This window comes from Cavia porcellus, unplaced genomic scaffold (assembly GCF_034190915.1).
Source record: "Cavia porcellus strain 051 isolate PalLab524CR breed Dunkin Hartley unplaced genomic scaffold, mCavPor4.1 scaffold_6, whole genome shotgun sequence".
NCBI lineage: Eukaryota > Metazoa > Chordata > Mammalia > Rodentia > Caviidae > Cavia > Cavia porcellus.
The window spans coordinates 28367119-28381834 of NW_026947489.1; the positions used below are offsets into that span (position 1 = coordinate 28367119).

The following is a 14716-nucleotide window of genomic DNA, read 5'->3' on the forward strand; positions in this document are numbered from 1 at the left end:
AGCTACCTCTTTGGCCTTCCACCTCCCCTGTTAACTACATCCCCAGTAAAAACTGCACCCACCTATGTGTTAGCTATCTAATGCCATGTAACAAATCACCCCAAAACTTAGTAGCTTAGAGGAGCTGTCATCTGTTACTTTTCCTTGCATTGCTGGGCTCAGCTCTTGCTTCAGGTCTGTTGTGTAGGTGGAGTTGTGTGTCAGCCAGGCTGTGGTCACTGGCTAGCCAAAGGATGCATTTCAAAGCTGGCTTATTCTTCTCTTTGCTAACTCTTGGGAGTGGGGGCCTCTGTTTTTGTCCAGATGGGTCTCCAAAGAGCTGCCTAAGTCTCCTCATGCAAAACAGCTGGCAGGGGCTAAGTGATTAGCCAGTCCTTGTGGCAGGTGGACATCTGTGAAATTACAGGAAATTCTGAGTAAAAAAAGAAAATTTTACCACTTTGACATTACATTTTTAGTGTGGCAAAACTTATTTTTATCTTTCTTTTGCCAGTTCTTTTGTCCAAGTAAAATCTTAGAATTCGTTACCAGTTTGTGTGGATTTATGTAATCAACACTTCCTCTTAGTGTTTTGGTAGTACTGGGGATTGAGCCTAGGGTTCCACACATGCTAGGCAGGTACTCTGCCACAGAGCTGCAACCCCAGCCTGATTTTGTATAATCAGTATACTACCTTCTTGCCCACATATATTACAGATGTGTTCCCTGGCCTGTTGTCTGGGATTATAAAAACTAATATTTATTTTTTGACATATAAATTTTTTATTAAGTCTGTTGATGTTTTTCATTTCAATAGCATCAATTTTTTCTTGAAAGTTTTTATATTCTACTTAGAGTGTTGTTAAAGGTTCACTTCTAATTCTGTGGCTGTATCTGTATCTTGGAAGATAGTCATGCCACTTTTATAGTGTTTTATAGTGAAATATATGCATAATATTTAAATCAGATATACACAGTTCGCTGAGTCTTTCTGAATATAGAGACATTTCTGTCAGTCTGGAACTTTGCTATTGTAATAATCTTGCTTTATCTTTATTGTTATTTGCGGAGGACTCACGTTTGCCTTTCTTGTAGATCCCACCCATGTAATGGGCCTGTACCCCGACCTGCTACCCACAGAATACCGGAAGCAGTTGCAGTACCCTAACCCACTGCCCGCACTGTCAGGGGCTGAGCTGGAGAAGGCTCACTTAGCACTGATCGACTACCTGACGCAGGTAGGTACCGTGCAGGGGCAAAAAGGATTCACCTGCAGCTCCGTTCGCTGTTTCTCTGTAGCAAGGATTGAGGCTTCAGAGAAGGCCGAAGCATGCTGTGAAATGGTTGCTGCTGAGGTCATTCATGTGCAGGCACCTGTGTGAGGCGCTGTTCTCCCAGGATAATAGTACCATCAAGCTTGTTTTACCAAATCCTGACACCAGGAAACTTACAGAATTCCTAGTAATTTCATACTAAGTGATTATAGGAATTACCAGAAGTACACTTTAGTTCCTAAGAGAGTTAATGTTTCTGTTTTTGATTTTGTTTTTGTTTTGATGCTGAGAATTGAACTCCCAACCTTGTGCTTGTCAGGCAGGCACTTAGCCGCTGAGCTAAAACCCTGGCGAAAGCTAACTGTTTTTAAAATAAACTTTTTAATATTTTATATAATTACGGGGGAAAATAGCTCTGTGAAAACATAGAAAAGTACAAAACAGAAGTACAAATTGCTGTATAACTCTGCTGTCAGAAGTAAATAACTGATAGTTTATTTATTGTAGTAAGTTTACTAATAGTTTACTTTTGGGGCTGTGTTGTCCTCTTAGACTTTTATGTGTATTTATTTGTTAGCTTTTGTTTTTATTTTCAGTTTTTATGTATTTATTTATTTTTTTTTTTTGCAGTACTGGGGATTGAATTCACAGCTTTTCATTAAGCTGTGCACCGCCCTCACTCCCTTTTTAAACTTTTAAATTTAACATGGACTCACTAAATTACTGCATTGCTGAGGCTTGGCTTGAACTTGTGATTCTCCTGCCTCAGCTTCCCAGAGTGCAGGGATTACAGGCATGCACCACCACGTCCCACTACTTTTGTGTGCTTTTTATTGATTTACTTATCACAAATGGAGAGTGGGTACATGTATATATTAAGCTTTTTTTTAAACTCCCTTCCCCTCTGGTTCCCCATTCACTTGTTTCTTACCTTTGATGCTGTTTGTCTTAGCATATGTTATGGCTTATATATAATGTTTGCATTGGTTGGGAGTATTAGATTCTTGTGCATGACATATCTTACACAAAGCTCTTGTTTACTTCCTGGGTACCCATTCAGAGTCAGAATATTTTCTGTATGTGTTCTGCGGATCTTTCTAAGAAGTCTCCTGTGGGCACAAGAAGTATTGCTTTAAAAATTATAGTACTGTCTTCCACTCCCTGTGTCTGGGTCAGTATGCCTGCAGGTCTGCTGGACACACTTAAGCTTGGAACTGTTTGACATTGGCCTCCTGGCTACCGAATTTTGGTTGGTAGGCTGCCAGGAGTCTGTCTGCACACTGTACAGCCCTGGGCCCAGTGTAAAAGGTTCCTGGGGAGTAATCTGCCCCAAGACCTACTGTGTTGTAGGATACCCTCTCCTCAGGGGCTGGGGATTTAGCTCAGCAGCATAAGCACCTGCCTTGTAAGCAGGCAGTCATGAGTTCGATCCCTGGTACCGATAAAAACGAAAAAGACAAAAAAAAAAAAAAAAAAAAAAAAAAAAAAAAAGGATACCCTCTCCTCATAAGTGCGCACTCTTTTCTGATCTTCTGCACTGATACTCAGAATGTGTAAAGTTAACCAACAGCAGAATTGTGCCCAGGAGAGTAAAACACCTAAGACTGTGGGCTTTGCTAAATGCAAAAAAAAAAAAAAAAAAAAAAAAAAAAATGTAAACTGGTTTATTCCATTTATATAAATTAGAATAGGCAAGTGGGTATGGTGGCACAGCCCTGTAATCCCAGCACTCAGGAGGCTGAGGCAGGAGGATCACTGCAAATTTGAGGCCAGCCTGGACTACATAGTAAGTTCAAGGCCAGCCTGGGCTAGATAGTAAGTTCAAGGCCAGCCTGAATTATATAGTGAACCTGTCTCAAAAAAAAAAAAAAGGACAGAATAGAGAAAAACTGATCTCAAAGACAAATACATTGGTGCTATCATTGTGTCTGGCAATTTGGCACCCATGTGTTTTGATCCCTGAGAAAACCTGAATGTTAATGTGCAATCATGGTTGATAGGCAACCATGCTGAGCCCAGTGTAAAAGGCTGAGTTATCCAGTAGCTCAGGGTAACAGAAGAAAGCTGACTGAGTCCTGGCCTTGACCCTGCGTGTTTGACTTTTGCAGAAACGAAGTCAGCTGGTGAAGAAGCTGAATGACTCTGACCACCAGTCCAGCACCTCCCCGCTCATGGAAGGCACGCCCACCATCAAATCCAAGAAGAAGTTGCTGCAGATCATTGACACCACCCTGCTCAAGTGCTACCTCCATGTGAGTGACCTGGGCCCTTGGGTCCCCTGGCCCGGAAACTCCAGGATGTGGAGCAAATTCTGCACTGTAGGGAACAAAAAGATTAGTGCCACAAGGTCAGTGGAGATAGTAATTTCTCACAGCAAGTGTACCCTTCTCCCCATAGGACATGGAGGCATGTTTTATAGAAGGACACCTATGCTCTTAAAGCCACTATCTGTCTTAAAAGTGGGGAGGAGGGTTGCTTTTTTTTTTTCTTTTTAAAAATTTTTATTTTTATTTGTACACATTCACAGCACATGATTAAAATACATTCATCGTGGGGAGTTAGTCTGTGTATACAACACACCTTGATTCTTTTTAGTAACCCTCCCCTCTGGGTTGTGTGCTTTCTTGTACTTGTGTTACATTTTTGGCCTTCAGCTAGAGCAGGTCTGGACTAGGAAGGGTGGAGCTCCCCCAGGCAGCAGTTTCTGCTGACATCCTGCTCCCTACACCTATCCCTAGACGAATGTGGCCCTGGTGGCCCCTTTGCTGCGCCTGGAGAATAATCACTGCCACATCGAGGAGAGTGAGCACGTGCTTAAGAAGGCTCACAAGTACAGCGAGCTGATAATCCTGTATGAAAAGAAGGGGCTCCACGAGAAAGGTGCGGGGGAGGGGCTTTGGGGATCTGGGAGTCCTTGGCCTGCTGGTGTAAAACCTGAGAGAAGATGCATCTCCCCTGGGGAGGCTTATGACCTTGTTCTCGGCTCTGTGGCCAGCTCTGCAGGTGCTAGTCGACCAGTCCAAGAAAGCAAACTCCCCTCTAAAGGGCCATGAGAGGACAGTACAGTATCTGCAGCACCTGGGTAAGTCACCTCTGAGAAGCAGCAGGGATAGCTCTGTATGGTAGGTTGGTCCCCTCCCTCTATTGTTCTCACCCCACTTCGTTCCTCTGCCTGGCACAAGAATGGCTTGATACCCCCTTGGCATGTGATCATCCCGAGTGGCCAGTGCTGATTCAGACTATCTTGTCTGTGACATGAGTTCTGGAGCCATCTGGACTTTTGCCTTCCTGGTTCTATTAGACAAGTTTCATATTCTCCCCATCCCCCACCCCCCACCCCCGTCCAGGTATCAAACTTACAACCTCGAGCTTGCAAAGCAGGCGCTTATGCCACTGAGCTAAACCCCTGGCCCCACAGGTTTCATTCTTTCCAGTGCTGACAAGTCTTGCTTTTCCTCTAGGCACAGAAAACCTGCATTTGATTTTTTCCTACTCAATGTGGGTGCTGAGAGACTTTCCAGAAGATGGCCTGAAGGTGGGTTGCAGAGCCCCTCAGGCTTGGTCCTGATTGTCCCTAGGACAGCAGTGGCTGCTGGAAGGGCTCTAGTTTAGGTTTCTGCCATTTCTTGGGGCTTGAAAGGGAAGGCAGAAACAACAGAGTAAACTTGCCCTGGGGCTGGGAGACCTGTGGCCCAGTTTCTACACACTAAGCAGCTATGGCTATATCTCCTGCACCATTCCCTCCATGACTGCCCATCTAATCCCTGTGCGTGCATGTGTGGGCTCAACAGAATCACTCAGGTGTGTTCTGACAGATATTTACTGAAGATCTTCCAGAGGTGGAAGCTCTGCCCCGAGATCAAGTTCTTGCCTTCTTAATAGAGAACTTTAAGAGTCTGGCTGTTCCTTATCTGGTAAGATATTTTTTTGATGAGCACTAACAGACTTTAAACCCAGGATCCAGGACTATGTGATTCAGTTATCAGGCAGTTCAGATTTGGGGTTTGTGTCACTTGGGGCTAGTGGAGATGTAAGGAAAAGAGTTATTTCAGCTTCCTCTGAAAAAGATCCTAAGAAACCAAGATGGAAATGCTACTGTTAATGATACCTTTAGAATGTAGTAAACTACAGAGGGATAAAAGAATACTTTAGAGAAGAGTTAGTTATATTTATATAGCCTAACTCTGCTGTAACCATACAGGATAATCACATAGATTTTACGTACCAGAATATACTCATTTAACCATAATTACATGGGCTAAGACAAGAGTTGGAAGGGTTATAGGACAAAATTAAAAGGATTTGAGATTGAACATTGAAAACAGTTCCTGATACTGCTGGGTTGGATTGTGAGATTATCCTGTGGTTTCAGAAGACCTGGCCCTCGGTGATATTGGCAGCTTCATTAAGGGATAATGTAGATAGGACCTTTGGGGCTTTAAAAATGTGAGGGAGACCCGGGGCCTGGATCACAGCAGGGCGGGCAGCAGCCAGACAGCCCTGCATTCTTCCCCAGGAGCACATCATCCATGTCTGGGAAGAGATGGGCTCTTGCTTCCACAACTGCCTGATCCAGCTATACTGCGAGAAGGTGCAAGGGCTGATGAAGGAGTACCTGCTGTCCTGCCCTGCAGGTACCAGTACACCCCAGAGCCAGCGGGCCTGACCTTGGAGCAGGACAGAGCCAGTGCAGTGTGTGTGGGCAGCGAGAAGTCCCTGAGAGGAGCCAGATACCCGGTGGCCCAGGTCTAGCTGCATGAGACTCGGGAACATGGCCTTGTCTGGGTCTGGCCAACTCTGAGAGTCATCCTTAGGGGTGGACATAAGGAACATCTGTCTGTCCGTAAAACGACAGCCGTGCAAACAAGAAACAGGTCGACCTGCCAGTGTTTCTCTCTTTTTAACTAAGCTGCTGTTCGGGGACCACAGAGACCGCATAGTAGATTTTCACCTGGAAACCCCTCCGAAGCCCTTCTGGTCATGTGGCAGCAGCCCTGAGCCCCCTCTCCTCATTTTTCTTGGTGATTACACATCGCTGCCCCCAGCATCCTTTCATGTTGACTTGATTTCCCTGACAGGCAAAGCCCTGGTCTCTGCTGGAGAGGAAGAGGGGGAGCTGGGAGAATACCGGCAAAAGCTGCTCATGTTCTTGGAAATTTCCAGCTACTATGATCCAGGAAGGCTCATCTGCGATTTTCCTTTTGATGGTGAGTGTGTGGCTTAAAACTAGAAGTCTCTAAGTTTGAGGTACTGCAAAAGCTGGTCTTTCCCTTTCTGCTGGTCCCCATTCCTCCACAGAGATGAGTCTGGGAAAACTAGGTTTTCAGGCCAGCTCCTGTTTTGGCACCTCTGAAGAGTCACTTTTGTACCTTGGCTGGGCGAGGTCTCTTTGCTGGATGTGAACCACATGCTAATTGATAGCTCTATGTTGGAACCTGTTCCTTGCTTCAGAGCATGTTCTTGGCCGTGTTCATCAGTTAGTAGTTTTTGTAATCAGGCATATTCATCTAAAAAAGACATGTCTGTCTAATATATGAGCTCTGAGCTTTGAGACCACATATTGATTTCCCTTCCTGGAGCATCTGACTTGCGTAGGTCTTGTTACATACTTGACTATTGCATGAATATTGTTACCATTTATAAGTGATATTAGAAAGGTGGGATATGTACCTCCTAAAATAGCTGCCTTTCTCTTGTAAAAAATGTAGTCATTTTCTCCTGTTTACTCTCAATTTGTTTCATTATTTTTATTCTGGTGCCGTGAATTGAGCATACTAAGCCCACACCCCATACCTATGTTCAGTCCACTAACAGTGTAGTCCCCACCCTCATCGTGGTGGTGACAGTGACTTCTATTCCTTCTTCGTCCTAGGCCTCTTAGAAGAGCGAGCACTCCTGCTGGGGCGCATGGGGAAGCATGAACAAGCTCTTTTCATCTATGTGCATGTCTTGAAGGACACGAGGATGGCGGAGGAGTAAGTCAGCCCGACACTCTCCCAGCAGCCCCAGGGAGCCGAGGAGCACTGGAGGCTCAGAAGGCAGCTCCTCGCCCTACCGCAGCCTGTCTTCCATACCCGCCCTGGTTTTGGCTGTCTTAAGGTGTTTCAGGTGGCTACATGGAGTCAGCCCCTCACCTAGGTTGACCATTTTTTCCCTTGCAGGTACTGCCACAAACATTATGACCAAAACAAAGACGGCAACAAAGATGTGAGTGAGTAGTGGCCCGGCCCAAGGGAGCATGTGTGCCTTTCCTCTCGCTTTAGCAAGCTTCACCCCCTAAGTGTGTCCTTGGATGGTACTAGCATTAATTGCTGAAGGAGACAGGGCATATGACAGCGCCCTGAGTTTTGCATGTTTGAGGGAGAAGCAACGTCCTGTCCTGGTTTGCTTGGGATAATTCTGGTTTACATCTATGGTCATCCATGTGATTTTTTTTTTAATTTTATTTAAAGGAGAAAAAAAAAAAACCAAAACAATATAAGGGTACAAGTAATACAGAATTTCAAAAAAAAAAAACAGTAAGAAATCACTAGTTAATAGATTACATATTGTCATCTTAGAAATAGTTGTTCAAGTTTCAGTATTAAAGCATACAAAGTGGACATTCAAACAGTGAGACTGCAAACAGTTGTGTTCAATGATCCAACAAAAACTTAGTAATATGGTCATCTATCCTAATATACCTAAACACACTTGCAGTGGTATCCTTTAGAGCACTTTCTTTTCCTCTCTTTTTTACAACAACATTTATACATTTTGGGTTTTATTACTTCCATAGTTCTTATTACTTTTTTTTTTTTTTTGGAAGAGAATAAAACCAAATATGACAAAACAAAGCATTCAGTCAAAACAGAGGATGGACATAGTACATGATGTAAAAACAGAGTACAAGGTAATCAACAATGGTTACCATAATGCCTTTTGCTATCTTAAAAAGAATTGCCTTTATCGTTAGGTATAATAAAATTGAACAAAACAGTACAGAGCAAGACCAATATAACCTAAACATCATCCATGTGATTTTTAACAGCACCTCTGTCACCTTTAAGTTTGTGTATAGTTCATGTGGGCCAGGCCTGGTGGCGCATGCCTGTAATCCCAGCACTCGGGAGCCAAAGTCAGAGGGATCTTTGTGGGTTCAAGGCCAGCCTAAACTTCATAGTGAGAAACAAGACCATGTCTCCCCCCAAAAATTTTTTTTATCCAGGCATACTAGTGCACGCCTGTAATCCCAACACTTGGGAGCTAAAGCTCTAGGATCACTGTGAGTTCAAAGCTACCCCGGACTACATAGCAAGTTCAAGTCCAGCCTGAAATACGTAACAAAATCCTGTCTCAAAACACCAAAAATAACAAAAACAAAAATATATGTGATCAGCCAATTGAGAAGGAACATCTGAGAGGTCTGACCCTCAGGTGTGTGTCCATGTCTTCAGATATTTGTGATTGTCATGACTTGGGGCAGGGTGTTGCTAGAATCCAGTAGAGGCCAGAGTTGCTACTGAACAATGTACAGGACAGCCCCAACCACAGAATTACCCAGCCCCTAATTAAGTACCAAGGCAGAGAAACTGAATGGCACTACTATTGTAGCCAGGAAGAAATGTGATGTGCTAGTTTGGGTTAATCCTTGCCTGCCAAAAGATGGCCAGGGTCTCAATTTTCAAAACCAAAGAGAATGAGAAACGTTTTTCAGTTATTTTGCAATAATAGCATTTTGTAAGTGGTGTAAAATTAGACAAATGTGAGCCATTTGCTGTGGGGCGGGGGCTGGAAATCTAGTCTTTACTACTGCTTTTGCAATTGTTTGTCTGTTTGACTTTACTGAAATTTTAGAAGTTGGAAATGAGTGTTCAGTGTTCCCCAGACACTATTGCTGTAGACCAACTCCCCTAATCTTCAGGTGCATTCAGTCAGGCCAGGTTCCTGTCCCCTGATGTCTGTGACTTGTGTCTGTGAGACAGGTGTATCTGTCCCTGCTTCGGATGTACCTGTCACCCCCCAGTATTCACTGCCTTGGGCCAATGAAGTTGGAGCTGCTGGAACCACAAGCCAACCTCCAGGCTGCACTGCAGGTCCTTGAGCTGCATCATAGCAAACTGGACACCACCAAGGTCAGATAGAAGTCCTCAGGGAGGCTGTGGGGCACTGGATGAGAAGAGGAGTAGGGAAAGGGCTGGGGCCGAGAGCTCTTGGCCTCCAGTATTTTCCAGGTCTCACTCCTGTACTGCTTCAGCCCATCCCTACTTCTGTTCTTGTCCTTAGGCCATCAACCTCCTGCCAGCAAACACTCAGATCAATGACATCCGCATCTTTCTAGAAAGGGTGTTGGAAGAAAATGCACAAAAGAAACGGTTCAATCAAGTGCTCAAGAACCTCCTCCATGCGGAGTTCCTGAGGGTATGAGCCTTTCAGACTCAAGGGCAGCTTTCTTTCATAGTGTGACAGTTTCCACATGGTCTGTTCCCAGCAAGGCAGAGCTTTCCATACCTGGTCTGTATAGCACAGGCTGACCCAGCGGCCAGCTTGACATTTAACTGGAGGAGTTCCAACAAGGAGAACCTAGACCCTGAGAGGAAGTGATGCTAATCTGTGCCTTCTGTTGTGTACATGGGCATGGAGCTTCTCCCCCAAACTGTCTTCCAGGTGCAGGAAGAGCGTATTCTGCACCAGCAGGTGAAGTGCATCATCACGGAGGAGAAGGTGTGTATGGTGTGCAAGAAGAAGATTGGGAACAGGTGAGCTGCTTCCACCCACAGCCTCTGAGCGTGATGGGTGCTCCCTGGGGGCAGGCAGCACCCAGAGCACCCGGGGGAAGACACAGCTGCTGGCTGTCTTGACTACCTCTGCTTCTTGAACAATTAAGAGGGCAGGCCATGTTGTCTGTCAGTGGCTTTGAGAATTGAAACACACGGCATGTGTGGTGTGGAACTCTTGAATTCTCACACCAGGAGATCTTTTAGCAGTTAGAAATAACGATGTAGCTGTGGTATCTGAGAGACATTTGTGGGCTGGAAGTCCTTAAGGATGAGTCTCTGAAGGGATACAAGAGATCTTTTTTTTTTTTACTGGAAGACTACGGTTTAAGATACAAGAGATGTTTCAGCCTGCTATCTCCTAACTGGAACAAGCACGTGAGCTGGCATCTTATAGTGTTAAGACATGTTCCAGCAACCTCCTCTCAAAGAACTGGCTCATCTCTTTTTGAATGGCTAGAAGACTCCTTCCTTTCCAAAGATCTAACTACTGTCCTTTGTTAGAATTAGCCTGAAGCTTATTGTCTTGAGGATCATCAGCCTCCTGTGAGCCAGGACTGAGTTTTCACTTTGTGTGTGTGTGTGTGTGTGTGTGTGTGTGTGTGTGTGTGTGTGTGCATGTGGGCCTACCTGAGTTATATAGTGAGATCCTATGTCAAAACTTTAAAAATAATTTTAAAAGCTAAAAACATTTAAAAAAAAAAAAAAAAAAAAAGGCCTGGGAATATAGTTTAGTGATAGAGCACCCCTAGGGTACCGGGTTCAGTACTTAGAAGGGCGGGGAAGACAGAAGTATCCTCCCACACTTGAGCTTTGTGCAGCACATCCTCTGTTCAGTTCCTTATCAGAAATGGTGGCCAGGATCCCACAGGCTCCTGGGGCAACTGTCCGTTGGGAACAGATGGACTGCTTCTGGGGTGGTTCCTGGGTGTGAAGTCTCTGCGAGAGCTGGGGAAAGAGTATGCAACTGCCCGCACTCTTGAGCCTTTTCTCTCCCCACAGTGCTTTTGCAAGATACCCCAATGGAGTGGTCGTGCACTACTTCTGTTCCAAAGAGGTAAACCCAGCTGACACCTGAGCCCAGCATCCAAGCATGCGGCAGTAAACGGCGTGGCTATACAAGAAAGGTGAAGGAGCAGCCGGCCCAAGAATCAGGGTCTGCCACCACCAGGTGTCACCCCGTTTTGACACTGCTGGCTTTCTTGCACCCTGGAACATCTCTGACTTAATTAGACTCATGATCTGGCGTTGTCAGCTTTTTAGTAGAAAAAGAGATTAGTTGCACCTTCTACCGTTGTGTTGCGGGCAGGTCCAGAGAATCCGTACCCGCCTGGACAGGAGACCAGACGTCCGTGCCACCAAGTTGTTCAGAGAGTTTGCTGTTAAGATGAGTGTGTGGTCTCACAGTCTTCAGCATGGCTGTCTAGAGAGCCCCGTGGGAGGATAGTACCAGAGCCCCCCAGCTACAAAGAATAAGTGGCCGGTTGTCTATGTCATGCCAGTGGTTTCACCACAGCAGTGTGCCCTGTGTACCCCAAAGACTCCCTGCTTGTCTCTTTAGTTGTCATTCTCCTTTTTACTTCTATTTATTTCCCACTCCACCCCCTTTATCTCTTCCTTCATGGCGACACACAGACTCTCCTCCGCTTCGAGGACACAAGGGTTAGCTAATATTTAAATGAGGTCAAATGAGAAACGAGGGAGTCTTTATTTGCAGGAACACACTGAAATGGCCAGGTACATTGTGACTAGGTCCCTTTGGCTGTGCACTGTCTGCCCAGAAGCTTGGGGAGCACCACTGTGTGCCCAGAAAAGGACCTTGGCACCTGCCCTTGGGGACACAGCACAGTACAGTTTTGTGACCTCTGACAAGGTCCTGTGGAGGCACCCCCTCCTGCCTCACTCCCTAGCTGCCCTAGCAGGTAGCAGCAGAGTCTTCTGAGCTGTGGATACCTTGCTTTGTACTGTGGGTCTTGCCCTCTAGCCTTGCAGCAGGGCCTGGCCATCACTCCTTGCTTTGTTCTGTGAGGATTGGAGGATGGCACCAGAAGGTAGATCTCTGGCACAATGGGAATGATCAGCTCGGGAACTATAGTGATGTGATTTTGTGATGGGGCAAGGAATGACAGAGCAATGCAGGTGGTGGGCAGGAGCCTGTGGGTCTACATAGGAACTCCCCCAGCTCCACTGGGCCTGTGGGGACCCTACCTGCCAGTGGTGCACAGGTGGGGCCTAGAACCACAGGCTACGTGGGACATGTGGTCCTGCATCCTGTCCTCCCCAAGCTTCTTGTACACTTGTAGTCTTCCTGCTTTGGTGCCTTTAAAGGCAATAAAGATGGTGATGGTTCCCAGCACTGATGCTGTCCAGTGGCCTGGCCTTGACATCCTGAGGCTTTGGTAAACCGTACTGTGCCATGCTGTGGGCTGACTCACCGGGCACAAGTGGACCGGGCTGCTCAGGCAAGCTCTTATGGAGGTCAAAAGTGACCAAGAGAGAACATGAGCAGCATTTGGAGCAGCAGTACCACCACCACCCAGGAGCAACAGTGCTGCTATGGCCCCAGCAGACTGTGACCCTCCATGAAGCGCCTGATGGGCCTGCAGCAGGGCCAGAACCTCCCTGCCTTCCTGGCCTGCTGCTCTGTATCTTCCATTCTTGCGACCTGTGGTTGACACAGTAAAAAACATACAATAAAGACTGTTCCCTTTCCACTGTTTTCCCAAACTCCACCCTTCCTTCCCAGAGAGACAACCGCGCTATTGCGAGGACTAATGGAGGTTTCTTAACACTCATAATAAACATGACCAAGTAAGAAGATGAGTCTGTATAAGTCTCCTTTTTTCCCCCTTCCACAGATTTTGATGAAAATGTAATGAAAGAATAGTAATTTCACTAAGAATAGAGAATAAGCTAATGACTAAGAAAAAAGTCACGTAACACTGTTCAGTCTCTGCTGAGTAGTATGACAGGCAAAGTTGTGGGCTGAGTCAACAGCACAGGTAGGGAACATTTCCATTGTCATGGAAGTCCTGGATAATCCAGGTTGTCTCCCTTGTCGCTTCACACAACAGGGCCTCTTGTGCTCCTGTGGCTGTGATGGCTGGGAGAGCGTGTATCTTACCTTCTCTTTGCCAGGACACAATGCCTGACACTCCCAACTTAGAGGAAGTGAGGTTTATTTTGGTTCACAATTTATGGAGGTTTCAGTTCATAGTCTGCTGGCTGCAAGGCAGGAAACATGGCAGAGGAGAAATAGCTCATGGCAGGGCAATGGGAAGCAGAGAGTGAGATCAAAGAAAGTTAAGAAATAGATCTTTCCAGGCCATCTCCCCAGGGACCCACCTTTGGCCGGGCTTTACCTCCCCTCACAGTTAGCTATGAACTCATCAGTAACTAATCTGCTGATGAATATGCCTCCATGATCCAATCACAACTTGGAAACCCCAACCATGAATGCATGAGGCTTTGGGGGAACATCCAGATATAAACCATAACAGCATGTAGGGAAATAGGGTTGGTAGGAGTAAGGGACCCACGGACATTGGAGAAGTGGGAAAATACAAGTCTGTTCTGCTAGTTCCAAAAGGCAGTGTGGTCTCTACCATTCTACTCTTGAGCTGTCTGTGACTCTTCTGAGGTTTCTTGGGAATCAAGACCGTCTGCCACTATGAGTCATGACTTCATTAAGCACAGGGCAGATGACTTAAGTCACAATCCAAGAAGCCCTCTAGGCCCTCAGGAGCTGGACCCAGCTCGGTTCTTCCACCAGTTAGCCCTCCTGCTACAGGTCCAGGAATGCCCGCCATAGCATTTGCAGAGACCACCAGAGGACTGGACACCACACAAAAACCAAATTAAGCAGAAATGCTCTGCCTTGAGTCTTGGCTGCTAACAGTTACACCCTTGTGGTTCTATCTGAACTTCTCCAGTTTATTCATTTTGGAGTTGAATCGTCTTTTGGGATGTTGTCTTTCAGCCTCTGATGCTAGGTCTTGAAGAGAATGGAGATGACTGGTTCTTGGGTGAAGACATGTTTCTCCCTAGTGACTTCTTCACTGCCCCAGAAGTCTTGTCTCTCCCTGGAGACTGCCTGTCTTAGTCGCCTAGATGATCATAGTCCAGAGGAGTCATCACATACAACCAATGTGAGGCTTACAGTGATCCAGAGGGTTTGAAAGCCTTTATCTCTAGTACCTCAAGGAGAAGCAGGTCTGCTTTTTACTGCCCTTGTTATACCACCTAATCATGTCCCTATATCTGTGCCCAAGCCACTTTAGTGTTTCCACTGACCCACAAAGAGGACGGAGTGAGACCCACAGGGAATCATGATGCATAAAGGTCTATACCAGTGATGCTGAATCTTCTAGAGCTTTCAATGGTAACAAACAGCCCACTGCAGCATGCCATAGGTTCACTACCACTGGTCTACACAATAGATATGACCCACCTTTGCAAATTAGTGTAGAGTACAGGCCCAACATGTAGCAGGTGCTCAGTGTTTGGGGGATAAATGAGAAAGGCCAATAGAGACAGGAAACATCTTCTAGTCCAGATGAATCCTTGTCCCAGACACTGAGACTGAAAGGTTAGTTTTAGACCTTGGGAGCAGCTGCTATAGCAGCAGTCCCTGCTATAGCACTTCCTGGCTGGAAATAGGATTACCTGGACTCTATCCCAACCCAACAAATAGGACTGTGCTAGGTA

General features: G+C 45.9%; 1 protein-coding gene across 2 annotated transcripts in view; it reads left to right on the forward strand.

Annotated features, from left to right (window-relative positions):
- Positions 1–12827, forward strand: part of Vps39 (VPS39 subunit of HOPS complex) — a 52531-nt gene extending 39704 nt beyond the window's left edge. For both annotated transcript variants that reach the window (XM_063250197.1, XM_003475713.5), the window contains 14 exons: positions 1075–1217; positions 3362–3505; positions 3992–4133; positions 4249–4335; positions 4715–4788; positions 5069–5167; positions 5770–5887; positions 6332–6460; positions 7126–7228; positions 7415–7460; positions 9218–9367; positions 9519–9653; positions 9900–9991; positions 11012–12827. In XM_063250197.1, the coding sequence (XP_063106267.1) occupies positions 1075–1217; positions 3362–3505; positions 3992–4133; positions 4249–4335; positions 4715–4788; positions 5069–5167; positions 5770–5887; positions 6332–6460; positions 7126–7228; positions 7415–7460; positions 9218–9367; positions 9519–9653; positions 9900–9991; positions 11012–11087 (1538 nt within the window). In that variant the 3' untranslated portion in view covers positions 11088–12827. The remainder of the gene's footprint in view (positions 1–1074; positions 1218–3361; positions 3506–3991; positions 4134–4248; positions 4336–4714; positions 4789–5068; positions 5168–5769; positions 5888–6331; positions 6461–7125; positions 7229–7414; positions 7461–9217; positions 9368–9518; positions 9654–9899; positions 9992–11011) is intronic.
- The last annotated feature ends 1889 nt before the right edge of the window (positions 12828–14716 follow it).